At 43.5% G+C, this 21,484-nt stretch overlaps 1 protein-coding gene across 1 annotated transcript in view; it reads right to left on the minus strand.

The window, feature by feature from the left end:
- LOC124623017 (lachesin-like) overlaps nt 1-21,484 on the minus strand; it is a 384,735-nt gene that overhangs the window by 223,795 nt on the left and 139,456 nt on the right. The window contains exon 5 of the mRNA XM_047148808.1: nt 11,221-11,349. Within this exon, the coding sequence (XP_047004764.1) occupies nt 11,221-11,349 (129 nt within the window). The remainder of the gene's footprint in view (nt 1-11,220; nt 11,350-21,484) is intronic.

The raw sequence follows: 21,484 nt of genomic DNA on the forward strand, positions 1-21,484 counted from the left end.
TGATACTAGTGTAAAAGATAGCGAAAGTTAGCTAAATGTTTGCGAGTCGTGTAACTAAGGAGGGACTTGGGTACCAGCCCGGTATTCACCTAGTCGGATGTAGAAAACCACCTATAAATCCCATTCAAGCTGGCCAGCACTCTGGCCCTCGTCGTTAATTGACCGGACGGATTAGAGTCGAGACCGGCGCTCCGCCTCGTGTGCCAGAAACGGGCGCTTTAATGCACGTGGCTAACACGTCGGGTCACCTAATAGCTACAACCCAACAATTGAAACACGTTACCCGTTTAAAATGTATGGATAAATAGTCTGGGTGACAGTGGTAGCATACACGACTGGTTCGCAAGATTCCGTGGACACTAATTGCCACTTCTACCTGATGCCGTCGTTTTTAAAAACAGAAGCGTCTACCTCTTCATTCATGAATGGAATTTGCGTAACACCATTTTTGCTGAAGGAGAGAAGCAAACACAGGGAAGAGTTGCTTATATTGTACGACCTCGTAGTTTGTGCCACTGCAATAACATGCGTGCCTACGTACTGCTCGACATTTTATGGCAGCCATATTGTCCGCTATCAGTTGTGTGTGTTGAAAAACATATCTTCAGAAGACTGCGTTAATTTTACAGTATTTTTCGTCTGACAGTTAGTTTAAGTAGCGAACAGAATTGGCGTTATAAGGAAAGTGACCACATAAAGCTTCATTTATGGCTCAATACACATACATGCAATAGCCATAGTTCTCATACGACCGTTGTCGTTGGTCTGAAGGAAACAGTCAAAGAGAAAACGAGGACGCTGTTTATAGTGTACCGCATTATGTTTCTGATATTGTACTGGTACAGCTTAAGAAACTTGCCCATACAGTCAGCTTTAAAAATTCATTTAGCATTATTAGTGCAAAAAAAATTTTAGAAATGATGTTGTGAATTTTCTAATGCTTTCTTTGTCCTAAGTCATTGATTAATTAATTTCTTTATATTAAAATACGGCAAGAAAGGCGCTATGGAAGGTGGAGCTCAGAGGAATTATATTCAGCTTGTGGCTGTTTAGGTTTTTATGTTGATAACGTCATGTAGCGCTCTGTATGAAAATCGCTGGCTGGGCTGTGTGCAGTCTGCGGCTGGTTTGCATTGTTGGAATATTTGCTATTGTAGTGTTGGGCAACTGGATGCGAACAGCGCGTAGCGTTGTGCAGTTGGAGGTGAGCGCCAGCAGTGATATACGTGGGGACAGAGATGGCAGAATTTTGAGAGCGGACGATCTGGAAGTGTGTCCATCAGAAAGAGTAAATTTCTAATGCTGGATATCATGAAGTGATATATGTATGATGACTTTTGAACACTATTAAGGTAAATACATTGTTTGTTCTCTATCAAAATCTTCCATTTGATAACTATACCTATCAGTAGTTAGTGCCTTCAGTAGTTAGAATCTTTTATTTAGCTGGCAGTATCGGCGCTCGCTGTATTGCAGTAGTTAGCGTAAGAAAGATTTTTGTGAGGTAAGTGATTCATGAAAGGTATAGGTTATTGTTAGTCAGGGCCATTCTTTTGTAGGGATTATTGAAAGTCAGACTGTGTTGCGCTAAACATATTGTGTGTCAGTTTGGTGTTGATCAGAATAAGTAAAGAGGGAAAAGTCTGAGTACGTTCAGTTCTTCTCATCTGTTTCAAAATCAAATAACGTAAGAGGTTTATCGGCACAGTAGTTCATTAATTTTTCTAAGGGGAGTATTCAAGCTCTAACAGTGTATCTAAACGGCCATAATTGATTTAATGAACGTGCACGCATATAAAATGTCCCTAAGCTGACAATTAAGAGACATGCTGAAGGTTACCTAGAAATGCATATGAGATTTAAAAAAATTAGATTCCAAGTTGAAAAGAATTAGAATAGAATTTTCCTACATTTAGAGAGATGATGTTCTGTTTAATCGTATCAGATGTAAGAAAACTTGTGTTCTACACCGCAAAACGAAACGGATTTCCCCATAATTTCAATCCAGAAGAAGCCGCGACAGAAAAAAGTGGGATGAGATCGACCATTCAAAAAATTCCATTGAATCCGAGGGAAATGATTAAGCACATCAAAAGTGAAGGCTTAGCCAAGGAAACTATGATCCACCACAGAAATGCAGTCTTAAAACAGATTAATAGCACAGCGAGTTGTACAAGGGAGATCGGATGAAAGATAATGAGATGCATGAAATTCAGAATTTAGACTCAGATAAAATGTGCTGGACAGGGGGGAGAGGGGGACGTGGGCCATAGTTTACAAGAGCGGCACATTTTATGCACCCACTGGCACAAATTGGGAAATCAAATTCCTAATTTATACCAAATGCAGATATTTAGAAAATTAAGTGTAATGTGTTAATTTTTGCCAGCACTTCCATTCTTTACATCAGATACCTAGAACATAATCCTGAAGTCGAGTATAGCATATTGTAACTTACTGTTGAGGTTGCAACAAACAGAATTTCTGAAGTGGTTCAGGTTAGATAACTCTCCCCTATATAAATAGAATGAATTTTTGTCGGTGTACTTATACTTACTTGACTCAACTTCACTTGGAGAAAGAAGATAATGTGTTTCACCCTAAAAAAGTAACTAACTTTGGCTTAAACTTTAATATTTATTTTCCGATTCTATCATCCTCTAGCATTTTGTCCACTTTGCTTGTATATAGCATTAAAGTTTTCCAGTGATCAATGATTGTGAAGTAATTTATACTTCAACGGGTCTCTATCAAATATTTATAATACAGCCTTTTACTTGCATTCGATTGCCTATGTAGAGGTCTTTTAAATGTGAATGTCTGTTAAGCCTTACTGTGACTGTTAGTGATATCGAATAAAACAACAAGTTTACTCTTAACACCCTCTGTATATATATATATATATATATATATATATATATATATATATATATATATGCAGCAGTAATTGGTATACGTAAACTTGTTGTTCCATTCGATAAACAGAGGTAAATTGACACCTTGCCTCACCTGCAACAGCACACTAATTCTATCACGTAATTCTGTCCTAACGATGTAGCATGACCTTTTCAGAATCGGCCCGTATCAGGTGTTATGGATCAGCTCAGGTGTTATGGATCAGCTTAGCGAAGCAGTCATCCACAAAAGCTATTACGCCAGTATTTACTATGTGTAATCCTATTTTCCAATAAATATTACAGTAACAGATTTAATGAATTCTATATTGTTTTCACTAATAGATATTAGTACCGGCAGATGCATTTAAAGTGTCCATTACAGATAACTACAAGCTACATTAATGTGTTGAGGAAACTATAAAATGTGTGAAATAGATATTTAACTGAAAATGTACTAAAACACAGGATACAAGGGAAAGATATTCCAGTTTGCGTGCGTCAGAGTTATCGACACTAAACATTCAGTAGAGCATTAATGGATGAAGGCAGTACATTACGAATTACATCACAGGCTGCATAAGCTTATTTCGAGTCCCTTTTCCAGTAACACTTATCGAATGGAACCTACTCACAAGTGGATACTCAGACCTGTTAATCACGGATTTACATGAGTGTCAGGAATGTTGTAGATGTATCTGTCCTGATTACCGCCGGCCGTAGTGGCCGTGCGGTTAAAGGCGCTGCAGTCTGGAACCGCAAGACCGCTACGGTCGCAGGTTCGAATCCTGCCTCGGGCATGGATGTTTGTGATGTCCTTAGGTTAGTTAGGTTTAACTAGTTCTAAGTTCTAGGGGACTAATGACCTCAGAAGTTGAGTCCCATAGTGCTCAGCGCCATTTGAACCATTTGTCCTGATTACCTGGCTAAGGGCTTGTCAACGCGACAGACCTTTGTTTCCGAGGAAATCGATGTTGAAGTTTTATGCGTATCTCCTACACCGTTAACCGTAGTCCTGTTTCGACCAAACGAGTGTAGCGCAACGGCTAATGCATGGATGCCATGCTGGCGGTATGGGTTCAAGTCCTGTCTACTTCTTTTTCTATTGTAATTTTGTCGTATGCAGTATCATTAAATAGGATATGTCATACAGACTTATTCAGAAATAGTAATTTTCACCATAATAATTTCGTTAGGGAAACAATTATTACTGCATACTTTCTTCAATCACGTGTTCCGTTAGTGGTTCTTAGTTAAAATTGTAAATATTCGGACAGCTCCAAGCAGTTCGCGATGATGGACAAAGTATTAGCAGCTGCGAAAGCGTTCCGGATACAGACCGAAGTACTCATTTTTAATTTTGACCTCGACTAATTAATACCGACCAAACCGGCTTCTAGTAACAACCGGTCTACAATAGATTCCTTGGACAATAAGAAGCGAAAACCGTCTCTGAGCAGTAAAAGGCTATTAGTAATTCCTTCGTAGCACAGTATACTACAACAGCCTCGGGAAAGATGTTCCCTCATATTTTCTAATGCATGCGAGAACCATCCGGGATATTTGTCAGAGTTTTGAGTTGACGAGTTGGCTAACAAATTAAAGAAATGTAATTGTGGGCTGCGTAAAATCATGGAAGTTCCCGAAAATGCTGTGCAACACAAGAAAAATTTCTTTGCAATATTGATCCATGGGGAGGGTGGAATGATCAGGCACTTATGATCAAATCTTTGAAGATGAAAGAAAAGCAAGCCCTTGCAACATACAGTTTATCCCACCCAATTTCACACCACTTAGCCAACCCTGTGATGTCTATTTTTACAGTAATGTTACAATTTTAACGACCAAAACCACTAAATGGTAGCAACCTGCTAAAGACTACTAGAGAAATTGCTTCGAAGGAAAGAGTTCCTTAAAATTCTTTGGTTAGTTCTGCATCGATTTATAGAACCTGCTTTCATAGAAACGAACAAATACGCGTGGTTCTCATGGAAGAAATTCGAAGAAAGAACAATCTTTTTGAATCCAAACGAAATGAGTTTTCCGTATCCCTTCTGAAAAATCCGTGTCCTGCAAGGCAATAGCTTTCATTAAATGTGCGTGGTAATCTACCAATTTGTGTAGCGGTTGCTTTTGTGACAAAAGCCACGCGGAATTGCGTTCCACCACATCAAGCGATGCAACTAATTGTGAGTAAGACGATTTTGTAATATATTCAGTATCAAAAGGAATACACACGTTAAGAAAGTTTGCTCTAATGACTGATTTATTAATTAAATTACTGCGGTGAAAACGACTATTACCATACCATACCATTGAGTACGATGAGACTGAAGAAAAAGAGAGTACTGAAGCAGGATTTCAACCCGTACTGCCAGCATGGTAGCTATCAGCTTTTGTTCAAATTCCCTGCCTGTATGCCAGCTGCCCTCGATAATGGTCATTGACCTAAACTAGTAGCGAAGCGTACAAAATAAAGGACAGCTGACGGTTTCACCAAGAATTTTTAAAAACGACTTTCACTGAGTTCAGATCAGGCTAATTTGGTGGTCTAGACAACAACGTGGATTTTCACTATCGTGCTTTTCAAACCATTATGACGTTGGGATTTCTGCTGCGCGAAGATGCCATTGTCGTAGGGGAAGATATGAAGCATTAAGTGACGCAGGTGGTCCACAGCAATATTAACGTAAATCACAGCCCATACGGAGTCGTGGATTGCTATTAATGGTGCGATGGAATCCCAGATGAGCTTCCCCATAGTATAAAGCTGCTCCCACTGACCTGCATCCGTGGCGCGAAGCATCTTCTGAGTAGTTGTTGGTTTGAATGACGGCTTATTTCGATATGAAAATAGACTTACTGTAACGATAATCAAATGGCTCTGAGCACTATGGGACTCAACTGCTGTGGTCATCAGTCCCCTAGAGCTTAGAACTACTTAAACCTAACTAACCTAAGAACATCACACACATCCATGCCCGAGGCAGGATTCGAACCTGCGACCGTAGCAGTCGCACGGTTCCGGACTGCGCGCCTAGAACCGCGAGACCACCGCGGCCGGCTAACGATAATCGTGATTCGTCAAACCAGGCGACACGTTTCCGTTGCTTCAGTATAGATGACCACACGTCGACTGCAATCGTAACTGAAAATATCGTTAGATCAACATAGGAAGCGTGAGGGTCATCTGCATGGAGCTCCGTGTTCAACAATGTGTGCTGAATAATGTGCTCCGAGCCGGCCGGTGTGGCCGAGCGGTTCTAGGCGCTTCAGTCTGGAACCGCGCGACCACTACGGTCGCAGGTTCGAATCCTGCCTCAGGTATGGATGTGTGTGATGTCCTTAGGTTAGTTAGGTTTAAGTAGCTCTATGTTCTATGGGACTGATGACCTCAGCTGTCAAGTCCCATAGTGCTCAGAGCCATTTGAACCATTTGAATGTGCTCCGACTCGTCCCTCTACAAGCATTGTATTCTTTCGTCATAACTACCAGAGATCGCTGCCTATTATGCTTTACAGACAGAGCAAGTCTCCGATTTCCCAGTCCTCTCGTGAGGAGAGGTTGTCCACAAGCTTGTCGCTTATTCGCGATATCACCGTCCTTCAATCAATTTACATAGATGCTCACGACAGTAGCACGCAGACCTTATGCATTGCAATTGCGAAGATATTAGTTCCCAGTCGCAACGTCGTAGGATTCTGCACTTTGTCACAGGCGCTTATGTTGATCAGCCAGAACATCATTACCACCGACCTGCTATCGATATAACTCCGTTCAGGCGGTAGCAGTCACCTGACGGGGAATGAATGCAGGACAGACACAAACACACACATACACAAGAGGGCACGCACACACGCACGCACACGCGCGCGCACACACACACACACACACACACACACACACACACACACACACACACAGTGGTTGTAGTATCAGTGAAAGTGCTGCCCTTGTGTAGAATAGTGAAGGTGGGCAATCTGTCTGAACTTGACCGAGGGCAAGAGCATTTCTCAAACTTGTCGGGTGTCTGAGGAGTGCTGTGGTGAGTGTCTTCAACACGTGGCGAAACCAAGGTGAAGCCATGGCCAGACTTTCTGGGGTTGGGCGGTCACCCTCATAACAGCCGTCGAACGTCGTAGGCGTTATAGACCGATAAAACAGGGCAGACGACGAACTGTGGCGGAACCAACGTCGGACGTTAATGCTGGGTAGAGTACAGATGTGTCTGAACACACAGAGCACTGAACACTCCTAACGATGAGCCTCCGCAGCCAGTGACCCATGCATGTGCCAATGATACCATGACGTCGGCATCTACGACTGAAATAGTCACGTGGCCGTTGGCACTGGACATTGGTGCAGTGGCAGAGCGTTCCATGGTCTGATGAACCCGAAACTTTCTCCATCATGCTGATGGCAGGGCGCAAATCCGCCGTCTTCCAGTGCAACACCTCCCTGATGCCTGTTATGCGGGTTGGAGACAAGCTGGCGATGGCTTCTTTATGCTTTGCGGAACCTTCGCGTGGGCATCCATAGGTCCAGTGGAGCTCGTGCAAGGCTTCATGACGGCAAATGAATATCGTACAGTGACTGCAGATCACCTATAAACCTTCATGGCCATTACTTTCCCCGACAGTAGTGGCCTTTTTCAACACGATAATGCTCCATGTCATAAGGCCAAGAGTGTGATGGAGTGGTTCGAGGGTCACAGCAACAGTGCTGGCCTGCCAATTCGCCAGATCTGAAGCCGGTATAACCCATCGGGGATGTAACTCATTGCCAGCTGCCCAGAATTTATGGAAAATTTGGAAATTTGTGTGAAGGTCTTATGGGACCAAACTGCTGAGGTCATCGGTCCCTAATCTTATGCACTACTTAATCTACCTTAAACTAACTTACGCTAAGGACGACACACACACCCATGTCCGAGGTAGGGCTCGAACCTCCGATGGGGGCAGCCGCGCTGGGAATTTATGAGAATTAGGTGACTTGTGTGTTCAAATGTGGTGCCAACTCTTCCAGCGACCTACCGAGTCCTCATTGCCTCTATGCCACGACGCGTCGCCGCTGTTATTTGCCCTAAAGGTGGTAATACCGGCTATTAGGTAGGTGGTCATAATGTTCTGCCTGATCAGATATGTCAGTCGAACTCCCCTCTTTCGGTCCGTATCGTCACTAGACTGATTCCCCATTCGTCTGAGCTTCGGTTATATACTTTCTCTAAAGTATTATGAGCCAGTGACGCCACCAGAAGGCTGTTCGTCTGTTAGTGGGTAGGGGACATAATGTTCTGGTTCATAAGCGTGTCTCAGTCACACACTCTCCAATCTGGCTAATGTGACCATGTGTCAAAAACCTTAGTAACAACGTTTTGCAGCGCAGAACGCTGCGAGTCGTGCAGGAAGCGAGTCCGTGAGGTTCTACAAGGTACCATGAGGGATGTGGACCCATGTCGACTCCAGTGCTGTAGCCAGCTGTGCTAGGTACCTCGATTGAGGATCCATGAACCGAACAGCCCACGGGAGGTGATCCCACAGATTCTCGACTGGTTTTAAATCCGGAGAGGGTCAGGAGATTAAGGTAAACTCAACCTGGTGCTCTGCGAACCATGCAAGTACACTGCGAGCAGTTGACAGGCTGCATTGTCTTGCTAGTGAATGCCATCGTGCCGTGGAAAAAGAAATTGCATTGTAGGGGTGTACACGGTTCCCAAGCATTTTTACATACTTGTGTTGATCCATTGTGCCTTCCAGGACGATGAGATCATCCAGGGAATACCACGAAATGATTCTCCAGATCACAAAGCTTCCGCCTCCGACCTGGAGCCTTCCGGCGATTGTTACACGGTGTTTGCTTTCAGACGTTTCGCGCCATTGGAGCATAAAATATGAGTAATCTGAAAAGACGACTTGTCGCCACACAGTGGACGTTAAGTTGCGATACTGGCATGCAAATACTAGCCTTCGTTGTGGATGATCTGCAGTCAGTATGGGTGCATGACCCAGGTGCCTGCTGCAGATATGCTTCCGCAGCAACATTCGCTGAACGGTCGTTGACGGGACATTGCTGGTAACCCCTCGGTTCATCTGGACGGTCTGTGGCTCAACAGTTGCACATTTGTTCACCCGTACACTGCTGTCGTCTTTCACCCCTGTGTCTGTGGCCAGTGATGAGCCGCAGTTGCCTCGCCGCCGGTTTTGTATAGTGCCACTTTGTCATGGAGGGTATACATAAACCTTGGCGGCACGGGAACATTTAAACTAACTAAGCCGTTTCCGAAATGCTTCTACCCTGTTTAGCGTTCTCGCTTCCCGAGTGCGGGGTCCCAGGTTCGATTCCCAGCGGGGTCAGGAATTTTTACCTGCTTCGAGATAACTGGGTGTTGTTGTGTCGTTTTCATCATCATCATTTATCACCATTACGGTCGGAGGAAGGCAATGGCAAACCACCTCCGCTCGGACTTTGCCTAGTACAGTGGTGTGGGTCTCCCGCATCGTCCCCTACGCTCTTTAAAGGAGTATGGGTATGGGACTTCCTCATCATTTCCTGTAAGCAACTTAGACGTCAGACTAATTGAGTTTTTGCATGTCTATCCTTTTGACAGGAGATCTTTGGGACGACGGCCGTTTACTATTAGGAGAAAATGAAATGCCAACAGACGTCATTATGATTTTATTTATTTTGTTGCATCAACGACAGCCTGAAGACGGTGCAAGAAATGGTAAGGACGGCTGCAAGCGATTCATTTCCTAACAAACAGCTAATTCGCTCCGTTTCCGCATTACAACTACAATTTTTTCGCGTCACACGGACACACTTTATGTGCCTCCACTGCTAGTACTGCGTCTGTGAGCGCTTATTGCACGTAGACGTCGAATATAGGCAGTGTCCACACCAATGTGACTGGCCCGTATAGAATTACCATTTAGTGAAATAAATCATTGGAAGTGAAGGACACACGTCGTACTTCGAGATATTTTTATTCAAATGGTTCCTATGGCTCTGAGGACTATGGGACTCAACTTCTGTGGTCATCAGTCCCCTATAACTTAGAACTACTTCAACCTAACTAACCTAAGGACATCACACACATCCATGCCCGAGGCAGGATTCGAACCTGCGACCGTAGCAGTCCCGCGGTTCCGGACTGCGCGCCTAGAACCACGAGACCACCGCGGCCGGCGATATTTTTATTGTTCTAAGATAACCGGCTTCAACAGTATAACGCTGCCATCATATGATATAACTGATCTTGTTACAAAATTGCCATATTATATTACATAAAGTGAAAGTATCAAAAGTATATCATAATAAATACCCAGTTGGTAAAACGCACACGGTAGATAAAATGTTCGCAGTTGAGCAATGTACGCTGAGGTGCTTTATGATAAACGAGTAACGTGACAGATGACGGACTCAGAACCTCCAATAGAAGTGCGCCAAAAGGACATTTGGAGATAGGAAATGTCGCGGTTAGAGGAATTTCTCGATCTCAGATTTGATTTTATAGCTCTGCAGGTAAAGTCCCGTAAATAATGGTTTTTATATCATCGCTTGGATGCAATATAAAAATGGTGGTCCCTGTGTAGCTTGCATTCATTATTCATACAAAATGTCATAATTAGGTCGATGTTTCGTTAGTAAATATTTATTTCCAAATTTGCACGGGACTCTTCTCCGACTGAATATGATACTATGCTTGATACGATTGTCGACAGAAATCAGACTCTTTATTATGTTTCTTGGCTTTCTGTGAAAAAAAAAAATTTCGCACAATTTACTTCTTTGAACTCGACGCATTGAGACTGGGTACTATATTACCATTAATGTAATGTAATTACCATTACCAGCAATATACGGAGACGCTATACAACAGAACTAATCTCTCCTATCGCGTCACAAATTAATTTTATAATCGAGCTCAGCACATGGAAGAAAAACTACTTGCTTTTCTGAGCATAAGGCAGTGGCAGTATGTGAAAACTATCAAGCCGGCATGACGGGCGCAGGGAATAAACAATCGAGTAACGTTTCCGTTACTGTGAGTCCGGTGACGATGGAGAATTGAAAGAATACGAAACCCAGCTATTCGGGCCTATTCGGGAGTGATCTGCATACAGGGAAAAATTGCGCACGTAACTGAACGTTTAAGGCTACAGAAAAGCGTTGCTTAGCGTCTCGTGGAACACTCATTACTTAGTAAGGTTGTAGAGAAGGTATGCAGCAGCTCTAGTTGCAGAGGACAACAACTGACAGAATGCCTTTGGTGTATGAAGTGTTCAGGGGTGCTATGAGTAGAGTGGACACGATGCGCGGTACTCACAGTTGACGTTGAGCGTGACGCGCTTGCTGACGGCGGGCGGCACGTCGTTGGAGGCGATGCACAGGAAGGCGCCCATCTGGCGGCGGTCCATGCGCCAGAAGGGCAGCGTGCTCCCGTTGTACGTGTCCACTGCAACACCGAGCACTCGTTACAACACTGGTAGGCTTCCGCTGCCGGTGTCAGTCTCATTACAATTCTTCTGTGTGTATTCCTGCATCAACTTATAAAATACTTGAAATGTTAAAAAGTAAAATAACTGACCTTTAGATCCTGTTGTGGCTGGCGGCCTTCGCTAAGAAAGGACTAGCTATCGAGGAAGTGCGTCCTTCAATATTTTGCATTTTTAACGATGTCAGAAGACCACCAACGTCACAGAAGAATTTACTAGTGTTTCCCCAGCTGCTTCGCCTTCGTCCGACACATGCATGGAAGACACCTCCCCCTTCCCCTCCCTGTGTCCACGTCTTCCTCCCTCTGTCTGTCCACATAATCCCGCTACCTCTCTAACTTTCTTCCTACCCACACTCTGCCTCTACGCCTTCTCCTCTCTCTCGGTTTTCCTATTTCCCGCAACTCTTCTCTCTGACTACATCTTCCTCCCCCATCCGACTGTATCCTTCACCGCCTCTCCCATTCCGCTTCCCCCTCTTCTTTTCCCACCAGCCCATTACCCCTCCACACTTTCCACCTGCCTCATGCATCACTTCCTCCTCCCTTTTCCCTGCCCATTTACTCACCTCCTCAGTCTGTCCATCCCTTCGTCTATCTATCTTAACCTGTTCCCAGTCATGCTCATCAGAATATGTAGCCAATGCAGTACAGTTCTATAGAGCAGACCGATACTACTCTTCCAACACGCCTGTCATGCAGGGCTGGCTACACGTCAATGGCTTGAAAATCATTTATTTGCCCCTGACATTCACGCCGCCATACAAAGAAAGATGATGAACCATGCTGATACCTACTCCAACACAATGTTTATCACACAAGGCAGACCATACATCACGGCTGAAAAATATAAGATTTTGCCCTTAGTTGCGCTCCTATCGGAGCTGGAATTTATAAACAACATAGTGGTGATACTCGTGCGGCCTGCTGTTTCTGTGCCAAATTTCGTTGAAATCTATCTTAGGGTTTTGGAGGAGATTCTGAATGTACACACTTGTGCTGACACTGAGAAACACACACACACACACACACACACACACACACACACACACACACACACACACACACACAAGCACGCACACACTATCACACAAACACACACACACACACACATACACACACACACACACCCTCACTAACACAAACACACAGACATACACACACAGGTTTATAAACAGGGTGAATCACCAAAAACGTAGAAAGCAATTAATGCAGAAATGGAAGGTGCTCTTGATATGCGGTTTGAACATAATTGATTAGTAGACAGGGTCTTGTATTATTAACCAATCAACAATCTTAAACTTTTTTCAATGGAACAATGCATACTGACATTAATATACTAAAAATGGGGTAAATTAGAATGTGGGTGGAGTTTGTTGTAGGGTTTTCTAGTGCGAGACGATTACGACATATCATATTTTGAAAAGCTCCCACACTGACGCTTGAACCATACCTGTGGTGGCGCACACTAAAGACCAATGGAAGTGCATACACTAGCTATATGGATTCTGACCAGTAACGACACAATTGATCATCACAGGTTGTATTAAAAAAGTCCACCAGCAGCGGAAATATACGTTTCTGGTCTGGTATGTAACGACTGCTGCAAATGTGTTGGCATTTCAGTGGTGGTGCCCAGGTAGGATGCAGTAATACGTCGTTGTATACCATTGGTTGTAGTTGGTATGTCTTTGTAGATACGTCTTTCAGCTTTCGCCACAGAAAAAAAGTTATCGGCGTCAAATCCAGGGAACGGGCTGGAAAAAGCACAGGTGCTGTGCGCCCGGTACAACTATTTGGAAACAATTTGTGAAGACATGCTGTAGTACTTCGTGCTCTATGAACTGGACTGCCATCATGTTGGTACCATAGATTCCTCCTAGTCACTAGTGGGACTTTGTTTGCTTGGTTGATTTGGGGGAGGGGACCAAAGAGCGAAATCATCGGTCCCATCAGATTAGGGAAGCACGGGGGACGGATTTCGGCTGTGCCCTTTCAAAGGAGCCATCACGGCATTTGCCTGAAGCGATTTAGGGAAGTCACAGAAAACTTAAGATGGCCGGATTTTTTTGTAAACCCTCGTCACCAGTTTTGTAAAGGTCTCGTCGCTATTGCTGTGGAGGCCGAGTTGCCACTGTTGTTAAGATAGGTCGAGTTTGCGAGTTCGCGAAGCGGTTTCTGGTGAAGTGCACCCCTAAGACAATTTCTCCCTACCACTACTACACCACTATTACACAGCTGTGCCCCCAGGTCAGGTAACAGGATAGGAGAACGAAGGCTGTACAACACTGTAACAAATTCGTAACAAGGTCACACAAATGAGTTAATTGGTTTATTTGTATTTGTGATTTGTTGAATGATGAAGTCTACAACACTGCTTGCAATGTAACACAAAAGAGGCCTTCAATGTCTAAGTGCAAATAATCGTAGGTTAACTTCACAGTACACAGCAAATGCAATTTACAAGAAGTCTGTTCACTTCTAGGAGTTCACTAAACGACATTCCCTGTCCAAGTCAGCCCTGAACTATAACCAAGTGCATGAGAACTGCACTCTCTTCCGAGTAGGCTTCTGTCCGTTGTCGTACGGTCAGTGGCGGACTGTACTCGGCCGGCAATTGGCCGACGTGAAGACGATATCGTCATCTTCAGCGCCGCCCGTGGTGCTGGTGGAGCTCGCCCAAGTGGCGAGCCTCTATGGCACTGGCAGCAGCTCGCATCTTTGCGCATGTGGTGCTTTGACCCTGGCTGTGCTTTGTTCGGACGACACAGCAGGACGAGTGTTTGAACCGTCTACCTCCCGGATGAGAGTACAGTGTTCTAACCACTACGTCACCTCGCTCAGTGCATAGAAACGTCTTACAGCACCTGCGGAACACGATCTGCTAGGAGGCTGCGATACATGTGCGCATTCAGTGTTCCGTATATGTGACATGGCCCTATGAGCTAATTGTTCACTATACCTCACGACACTTTTACACTCCATCGATCCTGACGTTCCATCTGACGAAGGGAACAGGAATTGTTAGCAGACCAATAGTGCACGATTCTGCGGTGTACTTGCCATGATTTGTAAATGTGGCTTCACCACTAAACAAGATACATGACACATCTGGACTATCTTGTCTTACTGCCCATGCACAGAAGTTAACACGACTCTCAGAATCATTTACTTGCAGCCCTTGATGGAGAGAGATATGATAAGGGTGGAATCTGTGTCAATGGAGAATGAATAGGACGCATGCGTGACTCATGTGCTTCCTCGTGCGATTCCGCGGGAACTAACTGCGACAGCAGCAAGAACATTAATTTGCCCCTCTTGTGTCATCACTTGTTTCCTTTCTTAAGTTGTCCAGGTGTTACACTACCACTTTCACGTAACTGGTTGGAGATGTTGATGAATAATTGCCGAGATGGTTGACGACTGTTGGAATATCTTGCCGCTTACGCCGTACAAGAACAAACTGCATCCTTCCTACACTCTCCATACACCATGGAGTACGAGCAACTCTGCAACTGGCAAAACAAACAGGTTACGCACAAGTGACATCGTTTTGCGATTATGAACAGCGGGAAAACACAGCTTCAGGAGCTAGTCGTTGATATCATCGACCAGTAATAAGGTGCCTGTCGGCTCGTTCATTTTCTCACCACCTATTTTACCTGGTTTCTGATCTGTAATAACTGTTTTACATTTATGTGTGAGATGCTGACTTCAATATATATCGATTCACATACTTCTGCTAACTCTTTGCTCAACCGTTGTATCGTAATTTAGTCTTTAGTCAGTGGTTGGCCGTTACCTAATAGCGTGCGTTAACAGTTGAATGCCTAGTCAACCTTGTTCGAACGAAATCAGCCATTACATTCGTTGTTCAGTGCCTTGAAGTTGTTAGGTGTTTCTGGTTCAAGAGCTGCATTTGAGGAAGCACGCTGCTCTGATGAATTCACTTTCGTTTGACGGAGAGCCATGGTTTTAAGCAGTCTCTACGGCATGCAAGAAGACTTTCTGAGATCATTCCAATTTATAATCAGTGCTGAAATACAGCTTGATGGTATTAAGGCTGTTCTTTTGTATCCGCGTCTTCACATGCAGAGGGGTAGGTTTGAAGATGTAGCGAGTTATTAAGTGTTTGGAGACTGGTTACTGTATCATTTTTAACTTCGTTTCATTATATCTTCAGTTGCAAGACCCGTCTTGTATGGATAATATTGGATTACTTTTGTGATGATAGTAATTTGGTTTTGTAATTCAGATTCCAATCACAAGACTGTAATCTGGGTACATAGTTGTGAGTAATAAGCATTTGCTATTAACAACAGTGTTACATAGTTATTTAGCAATATCATTCCTTTTATTCGTGCTTTTCTTAAATGTGCCTCAAATAGGTCACCGCCTTCTTTCTGTCGTGATTTTTGACAAACTGACAGCTGAAATGAAAGTCATCGTAAGATTAAGTTTACGCACAGTGAGCTATGGTTGGAGGGTAACCAAGGTGAAATCGCATCCAGAGCTCGCGGGACTGGCGCCACTCCTCACTACAGATGTCACACGTTGTAACCTGGACAGACTGGTAAAAGAGGATAGATAGCGAACTGTGGCGGAACTAACATGAGACGTTAAAGTTAGGCAGAGTACGAGTGAGTCTGAACACACAGTGCACCGAACACTCCTAGCGATGAGCCTCCGCAGCCGACGACCCATATATGTGCCAGTATTAAAATCTCGACATTGGCACCTACGACTGAAATGGGCACGTAACCGTTGGCACTGGACATTGGTGCCATGGCACAGCGTTGCATGATCTGACGAATCCCGATGCCTCCTTCATCATTCCGATCGCAGGGTGCGAATCCGTCGTCTTCCAAGGCAACAGCTCCGTGACACCTGTAGTGTTGAGCAAATACAAGCTAGCTTCGGCTCCATTATGATCCGGGGAACATTCACGTGGAAATCCATGGGTGCAGAGGAGTTCGTGCAACAGACCACGATGACCAAGGAGTATCGTACACAGGTTGCACACCACGCACCACTTTCACGACGATCATGTTTTCCGAGCGAAGTGGCATTTTTAACACGGTACTGGGCCATGTGGAGATCAGGAGTGTGATGGAGTGGTTCGAGGAACACAGTGGCCAGTTCCAACTAATGTGCTGGCCCCACGAACTCGCCAGATCTGAACCCGATAGAACACGTCTGGAATGCGATTGAACGTGGCGTCAGTGCTCATCGCTCCCCTCCCCGGAACTTGAAGGAATTAGGTGACATGTGTGTAGATGTGGTGCCAACTCCCTCCAGGGACCTACCAAGGCGTGAGGTCCATGACACGACGCGTCGCCGTTGTTATGTGGGCCAAAGGTGGACGTACCGCCGTTAGGAAGTTGGTCATAATGTTCCGGCTGATCAGTGTACACGTGCTAACACTATGTCGCTGGCGGTTGTCATTTCACATACAAGAGTTACTGGAGCAGTATAAAGTGATTTTTAGGTAGTTAACTACTGCATTCACTCTGCACTGATAGGTACACGATAATGGAAACTGCTCCATAGCCTAGTAGATTGCTATAAGCGAGAAGCTAACAATTATTTATGGAGCTTATTGTTTTCGGGAAGCTATTCTCTTTTGTAATGTGTGCTATTTGGATAATGTAGGCTCTTTTCATCCCATTGCGCTAATTTGTATGTAACTGTGTGCTGTGTGACTACATTGAAGATGTTTATTCACATCATACGGCGTTAGAAACATTTTCGTGTCCTTTACATTTTTCATTTTGCATGTCTCTAGAATACCAGGGTACACTCATTATTGTCTATGAGAATGGTCGAAGATTATTCAAACACGCACGCACACAAGCACACAAGCACACACACATACACACACACACACACACACACACACACACACACACACACACACACACACACACAAACAAAGCACACAAGTGGTATTTTAGGGCCAAAAGAACTTAGTAATGTGATGTCAAGGGTCTTCCGAAAACGTTAAAAATGCTTTATACTGATGCAACCACTCCTCAGACGTTTAATTTCTGTCAAGAGGATGGCAGCTGCGACACGGCGGAGACATCGGTTGTTCTAGTATTTTAACATTTTTAGTATTTAAAAAAATACATGCCAGCAATCTTCAAGAATTTACTGGCACAGATGAAATGTTTTAAATATCTAAAAAAATTTGCGTATGTTACAAAATATGTGTTACATGTATGGCTATATTTCTGAGTCTGTTGTTTTAGTGGTTCTTCCTACACAAAAAAAAAATTATTCTTCAGTATGGTCAAATGTTAAGAGGACTAAAAATTTTGTGCCTCGAAAATATCACTCAAAATCTCGCTGAGTGTATTATACATTATCGTCCCGCTTACTACGAATATCGAAAGTTAGGTTTCTAACACAGAAATCTACCTTTCAACCTTTCTTTCATTCTTTCTTTCTTTCCTGTTTCTTAATAAGTCTTTCAAGTTATTTGGTGTAACCCACCACCACTTCCTATACTGAGACTATCTCTGTCATCTAAGAGTAGCCCTGAAATCTGCGATCTCTCGTGAGGCAGGTTCTAGTCTCTGGATTCCCCTACAGATTTCCCACCAGTACCACTGAAGTTAATGCCTCATGACCTAACACATATCCTATCATCTTCGACCGTCTTTTTGTAGTGAATTTCCGTATATCTCCTTCCTCCCAGATTTTGCATGGGTCCTGATTTCTGGCTCCATCAGTCAACTAAACATTCAGCACTCTTCTGTAATACATCGTAAACGATTCCATTCCCTCATTTTTCGGTTTTCACGAAGTACATCAGTCACTTCCACATAACGCTGTATTACAAGCGTATACTTTCTGAAACTTCATCCTCAAATTAAGGCCAATTTTTGATACTGCCGGACTTCTTTTAACGAAGAAAACCTTCTTCTGCAGTGCCATGATTCTTCTTACATCCTACTTGCATTGTCCGTTGTGTATTACTTTGCTTACAACATAGTAGAATGTTTTCATTTCGCCTACTTTCGTCGACATTTTCATTTCTGCTATTCCTCTTTACTTTTTTCTTTCTTTGGTTTACTCCCATCCACACTTTTTGCTCAATTAATTGTCCATTCCATTCAGCAGGTAGTGTAAGTCTTCCTTCCTTGACGGGGAAGACAATGTCAGCAATGAATACAATCATTGATATTCCGCTCCGAATTTTAATTCCACTTTCAGACCTTTCTTTTATTTCCTTGCAGTTTTTTTTTTATTTTTAAGAGGAACAATAGGAAGAATGATTGCATCCCTACCTGACATCCGACTTAATCTGAGTACGTGTCTCTTCATCTTCCATTCTTATCATTCCCTACTAATTCTTGTAAATATGTTATATTGCACCTCTCTATACATATGTAATACTACTCTATACCGTGTTTGGACAGCTGCAGAAATAACTAATTTACAGACAAAGCCAACTCCGATCCGGATATACTCGGGTGTACGAGTGAGTATATGCTGAGATCGGTAATGAGAATTGCTTTCTGGATAGAAGTTAAAGAAGACTCAGTATTACGTTTCATGTGTATTTGTATTACATGTATCAAAAATAATTTGGTATTAAATCGGTGTATGTATAATTCTTCACAAATACATATTGTAGCGCTTACTGCATTGTGAAGTGCCCAAGGTTAAAATTAACTTTACATTATGCGGAACTGGCGTATATTTTGTTAAGGAACTATACAGCTAACGTGCAACAGTATGCGAGATGTGCCGACCATCCATCTATCTTACAACTGTTGCGAAAATGTTCAAAGAAAATTTCACATAAAGCGTTTCACTAAGTGAGACGTGAAGTTGTAACTTACAAATTGCATTACGAAAGTGACAGGCTATGTTACACTAAACTGTTGCGAGGACTGGCCTCTATATCCTTAGTTTATGGAAAGTAAATTACAAGGGCATACATCTGCAGGTGAAAAATGTAGGCCAGGCGCAGTTCTACTGCCAGATATCCGCCGTGCCTACCGAGTTAAAGTACTTCTTTCCTTCTTCCCTATCTCGTATCTTCGTGTAGTGTTATTCATGTGAAAGAAAGTGAAAATTTTCTTAATTTTGAAAATCGTGTAACTAAGGAGGATTTGAATACCAGCCCGGCAGTCACCTAGTGCTATGTGGGAAACTGCCTAAAAACCACATCCAGACTGGCCGCTACATCGTCTCTCGTCATTGATCTGCCGACTGGATTGGATCCGCGGCTGGCTCACCTCCTGGCCACAAGGCGGCGCTTTAACACGCATGGCTATTCTGGTGGGTATCCAACGGCCTTAAGTATTTGCAAACTTTTATTTTGCACAGGTCCGTATGAGGATAAGACCTGTGGATGTGGACAAGAGACTTACAGATGCTGTGCGAATGCAAATGCCCTCCTCGTATCGGCTCAGAACGCTACCTATAGCTTACACCAAGCATGGGCAACCTACAGTAACCCGTGGGCCTGATGGCGCATACTTAAGCTCGCGGGCCGCATCGTCACTTGACGCGATAGTAGCGGTCTTAGCGCATAAAATCATAACTATAGCGACCATTACATTAATATTCACGGGGAACACACTGATGTTAATGGCACCCATTTCCCGCCACGCCACGCCATTATATTACCCCTGAAATCACGTTTATGGAAAGTGCATTCAATTTTGTGCCCGCTCCATCTTAAAGATGTTTCCATTTATTTAAGCGTCGTTAACACTGTGACTTTACTTACAACGTTTAACTGCAGCTGGTTTAAAATATTCCGCTGGAAAATTCTCAGTGGTGTTAGTAAAGAAACAATGCTCAAAGAAAGAAAATAAAGGTAAACGTCTGAGGATGGGATGCCAGAAATCGTAAATGTAATCACAGAAGAATAAACGTCTATAAATGCCACTGGTTGCGTCTTATTCATTAGAAATTACCTTCAGTCGGAACAGTCGCAGGATTCTACAACATCCACAACGGACAAGAATTGTTTATTAATGTTAATACAAGAAAAGTTACAAAAACAATACACGGCAATAAGGTAGGCAGTCCCTGTCGACAAGCAATTGCGAGTAACTGTTCGATTTTTAGCTAGAGGCAGCTTATTCAAGTGTTTGAAATTTAGTCTATTAATACCCAAAGACACTATTAGCAAGCATTTCTTAAACAGTTGTAAAAAACACTTATGAGACTGGTATCATAGGTATGGATTTTTTTGGTAGCACTGAAAAAATACAACGTGAGCGCTTAGCTTTCCCTCTCACAAATTTCTTCCTCGGGTCGGATTGAACCCAATCGCGGGCCTGGGACGCCCGTTGCTCAATTGCCGGTTACATCTATTTTTTGAGAATTTTAGATGTGTTAATATTCTACGTTCACTAACAGTTTTTTTCGCAGGATAAATCCCGTGAAAGTGCCTTGATTTTTTATGGAAATAGTCACCATATATTCCTCTCACAGAGGTGTTCTAAATAGCCTGCAGTCAGTGTGTGCCTTTTCTTTTGCCTACCATTCTGAATCATATCGAGCTGGCAAAGATGTAATGATCTGCTAGCATTGAGCCGACGAGGAGCGTGTAACGCAGTATTAAATATCAGCATAAAACCGTGAAACTTTTATAGCGATCTGTCTTGTCTCCCCAAAGACCTCTCCAAGCGTTCCATTGGATCGATATTGCTGCAATCTGTGAACTGCTAAAACTAATGACCGACCACGCTGTGGTTGCAAACCTATGGTTACATAAGACGTGCTCAATGGATGGGTAACGTTTACTCTTTTGACTCGTATATTTGTGATTATACCTCCGTATATAAAACCTGTTGCATGTGCAGAGGCGCGAACTTAAGAATGCTCCGAGGTAAAAATGCCACCGACGATGATCGTGGAAAACCTACGTCTACATCTACTTCTGTATTCTGCGAGCCACCTAATAAGAATGTGTAACGCAAGCCACCTTTTGGAGTGTACCACTGTCACTCGCCCGCCCTTCCCCCCTCCCCTCCCCCCCTCTTTGCCTCATGCTGTTCAAGTAACGAACGAGCCGTAGGAAGAACGTTTGTTGGTTGATGTACGTGTGAGCTCGAATCTTTCTGGTTTT

Source organism: Schistocerca americana, chromosome 7 (genome assembly GCF_021461395.2).
Source record: "Schistocerca americana isolate TAMUIC-IGC-003095 chromosome 7, iqSchAmer2.1, whole genome shotgun sequence".
NCBI lineage: Eukaryota > Metazoa > Arthropoda > Insecta > Orthoptera > Acrididae > Schistocerca > Schistocerca americana.